A 13435-nucleotide genomic window follows, 5' to 3' on the forward strand; every position below is an offset into this window, starting at 1 on the left:
CTTGGCCTCCATGTTCCAGAATCAATACATTACACATTGCTGGGAATTTGCACAGATAGGATCATTTACAGTTCTGAAAAAATAGTTCTGCTGCTAGAATTTTAAAGCATGCTGCTAGAATTCGAAGCATGTTGCAAGAATTTTATAGTATGCTGCCTTCAAAATTCTAGCTCGGGGCTATTTTACTAAAAAATTCTTAATATGGTCAACATATAAATGGTAGTTCTAGAAAAGTCCATCCGGTATAATTTTGGGGCTAGTGCACAGATAGCTATTCTCAGGGATGCTATTTAGAGATTAACCAGTATTTATTTTGTCCTGAAATTTTAAACTAAAAATCTCAACTTCAGGACAATTCAGGACATTTTTGTGCTGGAAAACTGAAAAAATAAAATTTAGAGCACACTGGCTAATTCCTAGATAATAGCCCTATAAAGTGGCTACCTGGTGTCATTTCTACGGGGGATTTGCATCTATACCCGCTTTTTGGGTCACGTTTTAACTTGTGCCCGCTTTGCAAAAAAAATTGCAAGCGTACCCACTTTTTCGCGTAACTTCAGCATATGGGGCTGAAGTAGCAAAGGCAATCACGCAAAACTTCAGCATTCTAGTAAACGAGCCTGAAGTAGCAAAGGCAATACGCTGAAGTTTTTTTGTCCTGGATAAGATGCTGAAGTTAGTTAGTTCATTTGTAAAAACTTCAGCACTAAAATAGCTGAAGTTTTTTTTTCCTGGATTCATTAATTTTGTCATAGAACTTTTTCAAAAACTTCAGCAGAAGATGCTGAAGTTATTTAGTTCATTTGTAAAAACTTCAGCACTAAAATAGCTGAAGTTTTTTTGTCCTGGATTCATTAGTTTTGTCATAAAACTTTTTCAAAAACTTCAGCAGAAGATGCTGAAGTTATTTAGTTCATTTGTAAAAACTTCAGCACTATATAAGCTGAAGTTTTTTTGTCCTGGATAAGCTTTTTCAAAAATTTCAGCAGAAGATGCTGAAGTTATTTAGTTCACTTGTAAAAACTTCAGCACTATATAAGCTGAAGTTTTTGAAAAAGCTTTCTAACATACTAGATAAATAATCACCTTATTCTTTCATAGTGTATTACTACTATAAATAATCAGATTGCCAACAATATCTAAATCATACTTTTGGAAATAATAAACGTGAAAACAGCAGAATTACGTGGAAATATTCACAAATTATTGTCTACTAACTTATGTAATTATTTATAATTTATTTTTAAATAATCTGATAAACATACTTATGGCAATCATCCCATGAACTGAAGTTTTATAGCAGCACCAACAGCAGCAGAAGAAAGAAGAAGAAGAAAACGAAGGAGGAGAAGGAGGAGGAGAAAGGGGACTGAAGTTGTTTAAAAAGTGAGTACAAGTTAAAACTTTTTAAAAAAATGGGTATAGATTAAATGGGGGCGACCAAATAGGGCGCCCGTGCAATTTTTACCATTTCTACTGTAATTTCGGGGCATTTGCATCTATACCCGCTTTTTGTGCCACATTTTAACTTGTGCCCGCTTTGCAAAAAAAATTACAAGCGTACCCGCTTTTTCACATAACTTCAGCACACGGGGCTGAAGTAGCAAAGGCAATCACGCAAAACTTCAGCATTCTAGTAGCCGGGCCTGAAGTTCAGCTCTAGAGCTGAAGTTTTTGTGTTGTAACTAGGAAACTTCAGCTCTAGAGCTGAAGTTATTGTGTTGTAACTGGGAAACTTCAGCTCTAGAGCTAAAGTTTTTGTGTTGTAATTGGCTACTTTTAACTCCCTCTCTGTAATGCACATAACACATGATACTCATCTTCACTGTTATGTTAGCTTTAAGCTTTATTTTAATGATGACAATGAAAAATTAATGAACTGACTAACAGCTGAATTACTTTGTGATAGTAGCCAAACCCAATCATCACGAGATAGATAAACTACAGGAGATGACATGTACAAGGATGAAACTACACAAGAATCTAGTCAATCTGATTCAATATAAAGGAATAAAGATGATGTTAGCAAAATAAATTAAAAGAAGAAGAAAGGAGAAATTGTATGAGTTAAGAATAAGAGCTGAAGTTATTAACTGCTACTCCCAGGGTGAAGTATCGTTTCTGGGATTGGTCCAAAAAAGATTTTCGACGCAAGATCAATAAAAGAAAAATAGGCTCTGCATTTTGTCTTTTGTTGAGAAGAAAAAAACGAAGGAGGAGAAGGGGGCTGAAGTTATTTAAGAAGTGGGTACAAATTAAAAATTTTAAAGAAAATGGGTATAGGTTAAATGGGGGTGACCAAATAAGGCGCCCCGTGCAATTTTTACTGTAATTTCCTACACATTGTTGGTGTAAGGCCCAAAAGGTCGAAAGCTTCGAAAATCTTTGAGGCCCATTTCGCCCAAATTACAAGGTACCTCCATCCTTCCCCGAATCACAACCAGAATCCGAATTTCGACATTATTCTCCTTTTCTCTCTCACACAGTTACGCCATAGCCATCACCACCTCTACAATAATTTGCTTCCTTCATAATCTTCACCCTCTCAACTACCCTTTTAACTTTCCTCACCCAATCCCAACCCCCCTACCCCCCCCCCCCACCCACACACACATAAAGAAGAGAAAATTAATTGATTTTTTTCCCGTTACTTCTCTTCAAGAAGATCCAAAATCTTATCATTCTTGAAATTTTAAGTCAAAGTTCCAATTTTTCAGATTTAACACCTTAATGGGTGTCATTTGAAATCAAGAAATCAAGGAATTGTCATGTTTGGTGCTGTCCAATTGGGACTACTTGCAGCAGGTGTTGTACTCTTTGTTCCTATGGGTATGGCTGGTTGGCACTTAAGTCGTAACAAGATGCTATTTTTCAGCTGTGCCCTTTTCATTACCCTTTCTGTTGGTGTTCATTTGGTACCTTACTTCCCTTCTGTTACTTCTTTCCTTAGCTCCAATAAATCAAGTTCAGTATTACCTTTAGAATTTACTGTAAAAAAGGATTCTTGCTTGTCTTTACTTCATCAAGTGTCATTTGATTTTCAAGAATTGAATAAAAATGTGACTAACAGTGTTGAAAATAAGGGTAGTGGTAGAAAAATTGGTTCTTGGAATTGGGTTGAGTCTGAAATTGTAAATGAATGTGATTTTCAAGAATTGAGTAAGGCCGATGCTTCGGATTTGTTAAACGGATCGTGGGTCGTTGTAGCGGGGGATTCACAGGCAAGATTAATGGTGGTTTCTCTATTGGAGTTGATATTAGGGAGAAATGAGATGGAGGTGATAAGAGGGGATCTGTTTAAGAGGCATAGTGATTATAACATTTTTGTTGATGAGATTGGGATGAAGTTGGACTTTATGTGGGCGCCTTACGTGAGTAATTTGACTGATTTGATGCTCGGGTTTAAAGAAAAAAGGAGTTATCCCGATGTATTTGTGATGGGGGCAGGGTTATGGGATATGTTACATGTAAATAATGCATCTGATTATGGTGTTTCTTTAAAGTCTTTGAAGGATTCAGTAGTGTTGATGTTACCGGTTTCTTCGCCGTTTGTTAATGAGGGTGATGGAGCGAATGTGGTTCCTATTCGGTCGCCCAACTTGTTTTGGTTAGGGATGCCTAAGTTGATACATTCAATGTTGAATACAGATGAGAAGAGGGAGAAGATGAGTGATGTAATGTGGCAAGCTTATAGCAATGAGCTTTATAGAAGTAAGCTGCTTCGACAATCCGGTGGCCCGCTGTTTTTGCTGGATATCCATTCCTTGAGTAATAACTGTGGAGCTCATTGCACGGAAGATGGAATGCATTATCACGGGGCTGTCTATGAAGCCGCTGTACATATCATGTTAAATGGATTGCTTATAGAATCTAACCAGAAGCTATGATGGAGAAATTATGGTTTTCTGTCGACTAAGTAACTCTGCGACACCCTTCCGCAATGGGAAAGGGCAATATGGTAATTGCTAGAGCTCATACTTCAATATTATCGGTGAATACTTTTTTGCCCCACATCTTCTTTTGGCAACTGATATTTCAATAGAAAGAATTCTTTGATGGTAGTTCATATTCTTTTCCCCTTGTTCATTTGTATGATTACTGATACTCACACGAATTGTATTCTAGAGCAGGAGCAACCCCTCATATCTCATATCCGATTTTGATGTGATATTGTGAACATATGTAGAACAGATCAATGTTTCTGAAACATGTATAATATTTGAATATCCAATTAAATGATTGCACCTTTATATGGTCTTTTACTTGCTTTTGTATCAAGTTAATCTAATCTCTCCTGAAGTTAGTTAGATGTGATATGATAATAGCTCCTATTTTTTTCTGCCGTTCCAGTTAATTAAAAGGTCGATGGATTAAATACTTCACAGACTTGCTATTTCAGTCCAAAGCTGCTGTTGATTTTGTTGTCGAGAAGTCTAGGATCGTATTCTACTAGAAATATGACCTGAAATTTAAGAGCTACATTTATTTTATGCTTTGGGTAGTTTAGAGATGTCACATCAGTTACTTTGGGGGGGGGGGGGGGGTTGGGGGGAATACAACACTCAGCTTGTCAACTTGTGAGTGAATATAAGGACTTCTTACATAGCATCCGTTGCAATTAAAGGGAGATAAGATGCCAAAAAAATAATAATAATAATAATAATAACTTAATCTCAATTTTGCTATTTTGGAGTCAAAGCTAGTTTTGTAAATATATTGGTAGTTGCACGGTCTAACTTGAGTGCCATATGATATGGGTCTTTTGCTTGTTTGGTGCTCGTACTTTGAAGTCTTTAGTCTTGCATTAGAATTTTGAACTTCATCTCCTGAAAGTTTCCTGCTCTCCTGCTAATGTCCCTTTATTATCGAGTCATGTGATTCTATTAGTGTAGAATATGAACTGAAGCGGACAGGTTAATATGTCTGCACCAGGCAAAGGACCTGCATACATCATTGCACTATAGGAAACTATTAGCGTGACACACCCTAATCACATTTGACGCTCTTAGGTTATACCCATAAAACTCATAATCTCTTTCTTTGTTTTATCTAACTCTAACCGAATGTGTTTTGCGTCAGTCACTTTGTGGGGAATGCACATGTGCTGAGTCGACGTGTCTGGTTGTAAACCTCCAAGCTTGTTTGCTATGACTGTATATGAACTTTGTCCTGGATTGCATTTGGAATTTACTTAGAAATAGTTACTTTTCAACTTTCTGAGGTGTGGAGGTGGCTATCTTGAATATATACATTGTAGTTTAGTTTGTTGGGAAGCTTGCATTGGGGACAAAATAAGAAAAAACACCATGGAGATCATATCTTTTGAGTACTTATTATGATGTATAAGAAGGGTGTAGAGTCATAGCTTAGTCCCTTGAACAACTGTGGAACTTCCCGCGAGAAAGGGAAGTTGCAAACTAATCTTTCAACAGCATAAAATAGGCCAAAATACAATAGCATTGGGCAAAATGAGAAATTAGTTCATGCCATGATGATCTATGCGGAAGAACAGTTTCCTTGGCGAATTCTTCTTGAGGATGAAAGAACAATTACCTTTCTCAGCCGTCATAAACGGAGAATGAATCATTATTCTAGTGAACCCTTAAACTCTGTGCGTTATTCGAAACAACAAGAAGAGGGATTATTGTCTTTTGTTGACCATTATGTTTAAATGGGGATCGGTGGGGTGATGGTTTAGTTTGCGACGGATGCCAGCCAATTGAGTATGCTTATCTCCCGTGTTTTGAACTTAGCCTATTGAAAGGTTTTTCTAATTCTGCAGTTTGATCTATAACCAGTGGCGGAGCCACATAGCTCCAAGGGGTGTCATTCCTTTGCCGGAAAATTACACTGTTTAGATAGGTAAAAATTATTCTTTTATTTATATATACTATACTATGTATTGAATCCCCTTGACTTATTCGTGTATTTACTTCTTTAAATTTTGACACCCCTTTATGAAAATTCTGGCTCCTTTATTGTCTATAACTGTCTCATGATTGCTCATTCATCATAACCTCATCGCATTATATTCTTCCTCTATGGATATTGTTGTTAATGTTATCTTTGACGAATTGCCAGCTGTAAAATATTACAATTACATCTTCTTCCTAGGTTATTAGATGAGGAAAACAGTACCAACCTCAGAACTTTACCAGCCTTATTTTTAGTGTTATTAAATGGCATCAAATCCAACTATATAGGTTTGGATTGGTTTGATTTTATCGGGTTTTTCGGGTTTCGGGTTTGGATTGCTTGGTCATTAGAGGTGATGCTTCGCAATCTAGCCATCAAGTCTTGCATGTTTCTACTGAAGATTGGGGTTCCAAGAGTTTCCTTCTCTGTAGGGGGAGATGAGGGAATCCTGGTTGGTGGATATAAGGAATAGGTTGGGATATTCCTCCTGCAGTGATGTGGCACCAAGCCATTTATCCTTCCCAGAATCTGATGTGCTGTCCATTCCCAAATCTGAAGCTGCAGTTTCTGGAGAACTCATCCCGTAATTTGCTGATGTTCTTCCAAGGACCAACACCATGTGGGGCTCTTGAGGTTCTGGTACCCCAATGATCTAAGTTGCTCGGACTCGGGTGCGGGCATCCAATACGGGCACAGATCCGAGTGTCGGATTCGACAAAATTTAAATTTTAAGATTCGGGGGTGCGGATCCAGGTATAGATACGGGTGCGGGCATCCGATACGGGCATGGCTCCAAGTGTCGTATTCGGCAAAATCTAAATTTTAAGATTGGGGGGTGCGGATCTAGGTATGGATACGGGTGCGGGGATACGGCTAAAAAAATTCAAAATAATAAAAAATAGAGCTGTAAGTCCGAACTTAGAACACGAGCCCTTGAGTTTTTGGTTTTTCTGGAACACAAAGCAGCAAATATGAAACAAAAGTACTACAATATTGAAATTGAAGGTATGCCATTTTGCATGTATTAAATCTGTTTTATTTTAGATTTTGACAAATTTTGAGAAATCAAAATCTCAATTTCCCCCCAAATTTGTCGATGGACTCAGGTCAATGTATCCGAAGTTAGTTGACCGAATCCGGGATGTATCCCGCTCCCGCTCCCGTCCCGTGTCGAGACGGGTGCGGCTCCGAAAATGAAGAGTCCGCGCAACTTAGCCAGTGATTGAGTGATTCATGCTTTGCAGTCACTACTTCCTTCCATAATGCTGGCCCTTCTTGGCTATATCTCCATAACCATTTCAACAGCATACATTTATTATGAACAACTAAGTTTCATGCCTAGACCACCCATAGTCTTAGGCTGTGTAACCTTGGCCCACTTAACCAGATAAAACTTGTGATCTTCACTGTTACCTTTCCAAAGGAAGTTCCTCCTCAAGGAACTTGTGATTTTATTAGTGTAGAACATGAACTGAAGCGAACATGTTAATATGTCTTAACCAAGCAAAGGACTTGCATACATCATTACACTATAGGAAACTAGTAGCGTGACACACCTTGATCACATTTGAGGCTCGTACATCAGGAAAATGACTTTTAGATTGTATGCAATGATGCAAAGTGAGGAAATTTGGCTTTTCTTCCTTCTCCACCCACTGGAAGTCTTGTTGCCTTACTTTCAGCATCCAGAAACTCATAATCTCTCTCTTTGTTTTATCCACGTTTGACATATGTGTTCTGCGGTAGTCACTGTGTGTGGAATGCACATGTACTGAGTCAAATGTGTCTGGTTGTGAAACTTCAAGCTTGTTTGCTATGACTGTAAAATGAAGTTTGTCTTATTTTGCATTTGGAATTTATTTAGATATAGTTGTTTGTCTACTTTCTGAGGTGTGGGGGTGGTTATCTTGAATATAATTCTAGTAACCCCTCAAACTCTGCGTAATTCGAAACAACAAGAAGAGGGATTATTGTCTTCTGTTGACCATTATGGTTAAATGGGGATCTGTGAGGTGATGGTTTAGTCTGGGACGGATGCCAGCGAGTTGAGTTAGCCTATCTCCAGTGTTTTGAACTTAGCCTATTGAAAGGTCTTTGTAATTCTGCAGTTTGATCTATAACCAGTGGCGGAGCCACATAGAGTGTCAATCCTTTGCCGGAAAATTACACCGTTTAGATAGGTAAAATTATTTTTTTATGTATATATACTATGTATTGAATCCCGTTGAATTATTCGTATTTACTTCTCTAAATTTTGACACCCCTTAATGAAAATCCCGGCTATGCTACTGTCTATAACTGTCTCATGATTGCTCATTTATCATAACCTCATCGCCTTATATTCTTCCTCTATGGTGTAAGAGGAGGAATGCTTTGACATACTGCAACAAATTACTCCATTTTTTATTGAAACTATATTTGGCATACTAGGGTCCATCTGCTTTATTTTCATCTGGCCTTGAGCGAGGATCTATCGGAAGCAGCATTTCTACCTTCCACGTAGGGGTAAGATCTGTGTACATGCTACCTTCTTCAGACCCCATTTATGAGACTATACTGGGGTTTTTTTTTTTGTTGTTATTGTTGTATCTGTACAACTTCCAACATAATGGTTATTTCCATTGTGATTGACTCTTTTGTCAAGGTCTTTGTAACTTAAAAGATTGCATTTCTTGGGTAGATATTGTAGAGGTCATAATCATCAACTCTGTTGTATGCTGCACAGAAAGTTCTCCATTTCTTTTCTTTCTTCCTCCAGTACACTGCATACTGAAATCAGCTGTAACATATTACAATTACATCTTCGTCCTAGGTTATTAAATTAGGAAACAGTACGAACCTCAGAACTTTTACCAGCCTTATTTCTAGTGTCATTAAAAGCCATCAATTCGTCGCTTAAAGCAATGAAGCGATGCAAAGCGACGGGCCATTGCTTCATGGTTGAAGCAAGTACAAATGAATGTGCGCTTCAAACAAAGATGCGCAAAGTGATGAAGAGTTGGATGAGTTTGGTGTTATTTTTCGCCAAAAACAACAAAGAGATGGCTTGTGGTGTGGTGTGTGTCCTCCTTAGAGGGAGTCCACAGAGGTCTCTCCTTTGGAGAGTAGACTGAGGAGAGCAGATGAGTGGGGGTGCTATAGGGGGACAAGCAACCACCTCCTGGGCTGGCTTCACAAAGCAGCGCTCCACGATTAGGGTGAAACTCAAAAATAAAGATTTACAAGGTAAAAATTTTACGGGGCACCCTATTTGATCGCCCCCATTTAACCTATACCCATTTTTTATAAAAGTTTTAACTTGTACCCACTTTTAAAACAATTTCACCCCCCTTTCTCCTCCTTCGTTTTCTTCTTCTTCTTCTTCTTGTTTCTTCTGCTGCTGTTGGTGCTGCTATGAAACTTCAGTTCATAGGATGATTGCCATAAGTATGTTTATCAGATTATTTAAAAATAAATTATAAATAATTACGTAAGTTAGTAGACAATAATTTGTGAATATTTTCACGTACGGGAAGTTTAAGGTCACAATTGATGATTCTTTTCATGATAATTCTGTTCTTTTCACGTTAATTTGTTTCCAAAATTTTTTGATTTAGATACCGTTGGCAATCTGATTATTTTATAGTAGTCTTGATTATAACAAAACTAATGAATCCAGGACAAAAAAACTTCAGCTTATTTAGTGCTGAAGTTTTTACAAATGAACTAAATAACTTCAGCATCTTCTGCTGAAGTTTTTGACCAAGCTTTATGACAAAATGAATCCAGGACAAAAAAACTTCAGCTTATTTAGTGCTGAAGTTTTTACAAATGAACTAAATAACTTCAGCATCTTCTGCTGAAGTTTTTGAACAAGCTTTATGACAAAACTAATGAATCCAGGACAAAAAAACTTCAGCTTATTTAGTGCTGAAGTTTTTACAAATGAACTAAATAACTTCAGCATCTTCTGCTGAAGTTTTTGTCTGCTGGAGCGTCAAACTGCCTGCGAGAAGCATCTCGTGAGTACACTGGGAGAAAACTTCTCCAAAAAAACAACTCTGAAACTGGTCCCAAGTCACATATGGAGACCCTGCTGAGTTGGCATAAACAAATAGTCCCCACCAAGTCTTGGCGGATCCTGCTAGACCGAAAATAGTGGCGAAGCTCGACCCCACTTGGTCTCCACAACCCATAGTCCGAAGACAACCTTCATTGGACAGCTATACAAGAAATCCTGGGGGTCTTGAAGACCTACACCGCTGAATTGTGTGTGAAGAAGCTTGGTGAACCTATCCAGTCTCCAACAAAGCAAACATTCTAGCGAACCAATAGCCCGCTCCATCGTCGGTCTGAGTCACAAATACCCGCGAAACTGCCCACAGCTGGCTAACCACTGAACTGTGCCTGGGGAGCCTACTTGAGCTCCGGAGTACGTGTAGCAGGAGGTCTGAACCCCTCCTCCAGCCTGAGAAGTGGCTGGTGCTACTGGAAGCAAACCTGCTCTAGCGACCTCTCCACAACACACGACCTACCCGACCGACCAGAGCGTCCTGAAGAAACTGGGCGTGGCTCATGAACCCCTCTGGGACGCTTGAGAATGGGCCCACCGAAGCTGCTATGGGGCTGAACCTCCTCGTCATAGATCAACATGAGGCTCCACCTCTGCGACTGCTGCTCGGGGCTGAGCTCTGCCCCGGCCTCGGCCTTCTGGGCACGGCTCGGCCTCGCCCTCTGCCCCTCAGTAGAGCTGGTGCTGGGGCTTGGGCTGGCTGCGCCAGGTAGAAGAGGAAGCACGTCTGTTCCGCCATCCGCGAAAAGAAAAAACAGAAAGTAGAAACAACAGCATCAATATTTGAGAAACAGAATCGCACGAACAAGAAAGAACAACAGAAGTGAAAGTTTCTAACTCCGTATCTCTCTGGGAAAGATACAGACGTCTCCGTACCGATTCTCAGACCTCTACACTAGTTTGTCCGTGCTCTAAAGGTAGCGAGACCTATGTAACCTAGAGCTCTGGATACCAACTTGTCACGACCCGGATTTCCCAACCTCGGAGTCGCTGAGGCGCCGAATGTCGTAGCTAGGCAGCTAAGTATTAACATATTTTCTGAATAACATCACAACGATATAAATAAAACTAGTCATTTAAATAAGAAGCGAAAAGTCTTAAAAACATAGATAAGTGAAACCAAATAGCGGAAGTTTAAATAACAACTCTACCCAGATCCGTTGTCATGAACACACGAACTACTAAAGCGAGTGCTTAAAACAAGTTTGATAGAATACATCACATGGTGTGTCTCTGGGTACAAGGAAAACAAAACTAATAACATAAACGGGACTCCGGCCTTCGGACGTCAGCTAGCTACCTCGAAAAGTCCCTGGACTGAAGTCAGCTCCCGATCAAATACCTACTGCTGAGGCCCAAAAGCTCGCTCCTGATTGTGGCAAAAAGAATGCACAAGAGTGTGCATCAGCACAACCGACCAGTGCTTGGTAAGCGTCTGGCCCTAACCCCGGCGAAGTAGTGACGAGGCTTAGAACAGACCTACCAAAAATAACTTTTGATAGATATAAGTATGTATATAAGCAAGTGCACGAATAACAGCAGAAATACCAAAATTAAGGTGGGGAGGGACTATGCTTAACGGAAATACAGATTGCAAAACAACTTGTCAGAAGTAAACACGAACTACATCAGCATCTCATAACTCTTATATAAGTGGTCGGCGTGCACACGGATGCCCATGTTCATTCAATATATACTAGGTGGTCGGCGTCCACACGATCCCATTTCAGCAAATATAAGTGGTCGGCGGCTGCCCACACGATCCCATTTCATAATACATAGTGGTCGGCATGCCACACGATCTCAGTTCATAACTATACGTAAGTTGGGTCGGCGTGCCACGACGATTCGCCATTTATCAACTATATAAGTGGTCGGCGTGCCACGACATGCCCATTTTTATAATGATATAAGTGGTTTCCCGGCAAGGAAGCAACACGACTTACAGGCAGTTAGAAATCCCGGCAAGGAGCAACAACAAATACCCTCTACAGCCTTCCCGGCAAGGGAATAATCACATCTCTTTCTTTTACGTTCATTCTTACGTTTTTAATCAAGTCGAAAATCGAGCCAACGCTCCCAAAGCCTATCACACATAATATTTCCTTTTCTCATTCTCTGCATAATCATATAGGAAACCATCAATTAACAAGGAAGATCACTACAGCGAATTCCAATTTAAAGCGCAAATAAGAACCCACGGTCAGGCTAGAACCGGTGTTATAGATACTCGTCACCATACCTATACATGTATAGCTCAACATTTAGCAATTCACCAATAATACTCTAATCCTGATTCCCTTCAGCCCAAAACATAGATCAAAAACACTTAACCTTCAATGCTCCAAACTCACTTAAAGCCTTCATAGTATGCTTTACCCCTCGAATTTGGCTCCAACACAGTCAAATCTATGAAGATAATGACCCTTAATAAAAATATTGAAGTTAATAGCTAAACAAACTTAAAACCAATGCCTAAATATTGAATTTTTCGAAGCTATTGCCCAAAATTCCCAAAATCAGACCCCGGCCCGCTGGTCAAACATACGAGGTTCGAACCAACCATTTTACCCATTCCTCCACGAGCCGAATATACAAGTTTGCTTTTAAATGGTTGGACCCCAAAAACGACGGTCTAAAATAAAAGAAAATTTGAAAGCCTTTTAGTTCTACCCCAAATTCTCCCCAATTACACCATAAATTACATGATTTTAGTTAGAATATTTTAATAAATGAGGTTTAGAAAATGGAAGAAACTTAGTTAGAAGATTTACTTACCCAAAAGCTTTGGTGAAGAATCGCTCTAAAAGTTGCCTAGGGGCTTTGGAGAAAAGAGCTCGAGAGAAAATTGGGAATATAAACCCGTAATGTTACTGTTTCTGGATTTTAAAAAAAAAATCACTGAACACTGTTACTCTATGCGTTTCGCGACACAGGGTCGAGTGTCGCGATAAAGGGAAACTTTGGATCGCGTTCGCGATTAAGGTGATTGTTGAACGCGAAGGACAAAACTGGTGGGGTGAGTTGGTGGGGGGGGGGGGGGTACTGGGTTGGCTTACGGCGAACGCACAAAGGGAAGATGCGATCGCGTTTGAGGAAGGGCTGAAACGCAGCGTACGCGGGGGCTGTTCCGCGAATGCGGAGAAGAGCCCCAAAGGATATGCGAAACGCGAGATGAGTCCGCGATCCCGAAGAAAGGATTTGCGTGCAAAATTGCAGAAAAAATCTGCACACACTCCTAAGGTGCAAAACACCAACGGGACACCTCCAAAACACCCCCCCAAAGCCTCGGGCTCCTAACCAAACTCACACACTAACTAAACAACCTCATACGAAATAACCGCGCAGGATCAAATCGCCAAAATAACATCATAAACGAGGGATCTCTCCTCCTTTTCTCTTTCCGTTTTTTTCTCTTTGTTCCCCCCGGTTTCTTTCCTCCCTGCTTTTAGAAAATTCCTAGCAGGG

The 13435-nt window shown here is 39.8% G+C and overlaps 1 protein-coding gene across 3 annotated transcripts; it reads left to right on the forward strand.

The window, feature by feature from the left end:
• LOC109223191 lies at positions 2601-8616 on the forward strand. 3 transcript variants are annotated; one of them, XR_002067530.1, is made up of 3 exons: positions 2601-3958; positions 5783-5862; positions 8347-8616. XR_002067530.1 is itself a non-coding variant. In XM_019387401.1 (1 exon), the coding sequence occupies exon 1, from the start codon at positions 2769-2771 to the stop codon at positions 3885-3887; it is 1119 nt and encodes a 372-aa protein (XP_019242946.1). In that variant the 5' UTR covers positions 2601-2768; the 3' UTR covers positions 3888-4262. The 3 variants fall into 3 exon arrangements, 1 of the variants encoding a protein (XP_019242946.1); XR_002067531.1 differs by lacking the exon at positions 5783-5862 and having other exon boundaries at positions 8347-8615; XM_019387401.1 differs by lacking the exons at positions 5783-5862; positions 8347-8616 and having other exon boundaries at positions 2601-4262.

This window comes from Nicotiana attenuata, chromosome 3 (genome assembly GCF_001879085.1).
Source record: "Nicotiana attenuata strain UT chromosome 3, NIATTr2, whole genome shotgun sequence".
NCBI classification, from domain to species: domain Eukaryota; kingdom Viridiplantae; phylum Streptophyta; class Magnoliopsida; order Solanales; family Solanaceae; genus Nicotiana; species Nicotiana attenuata.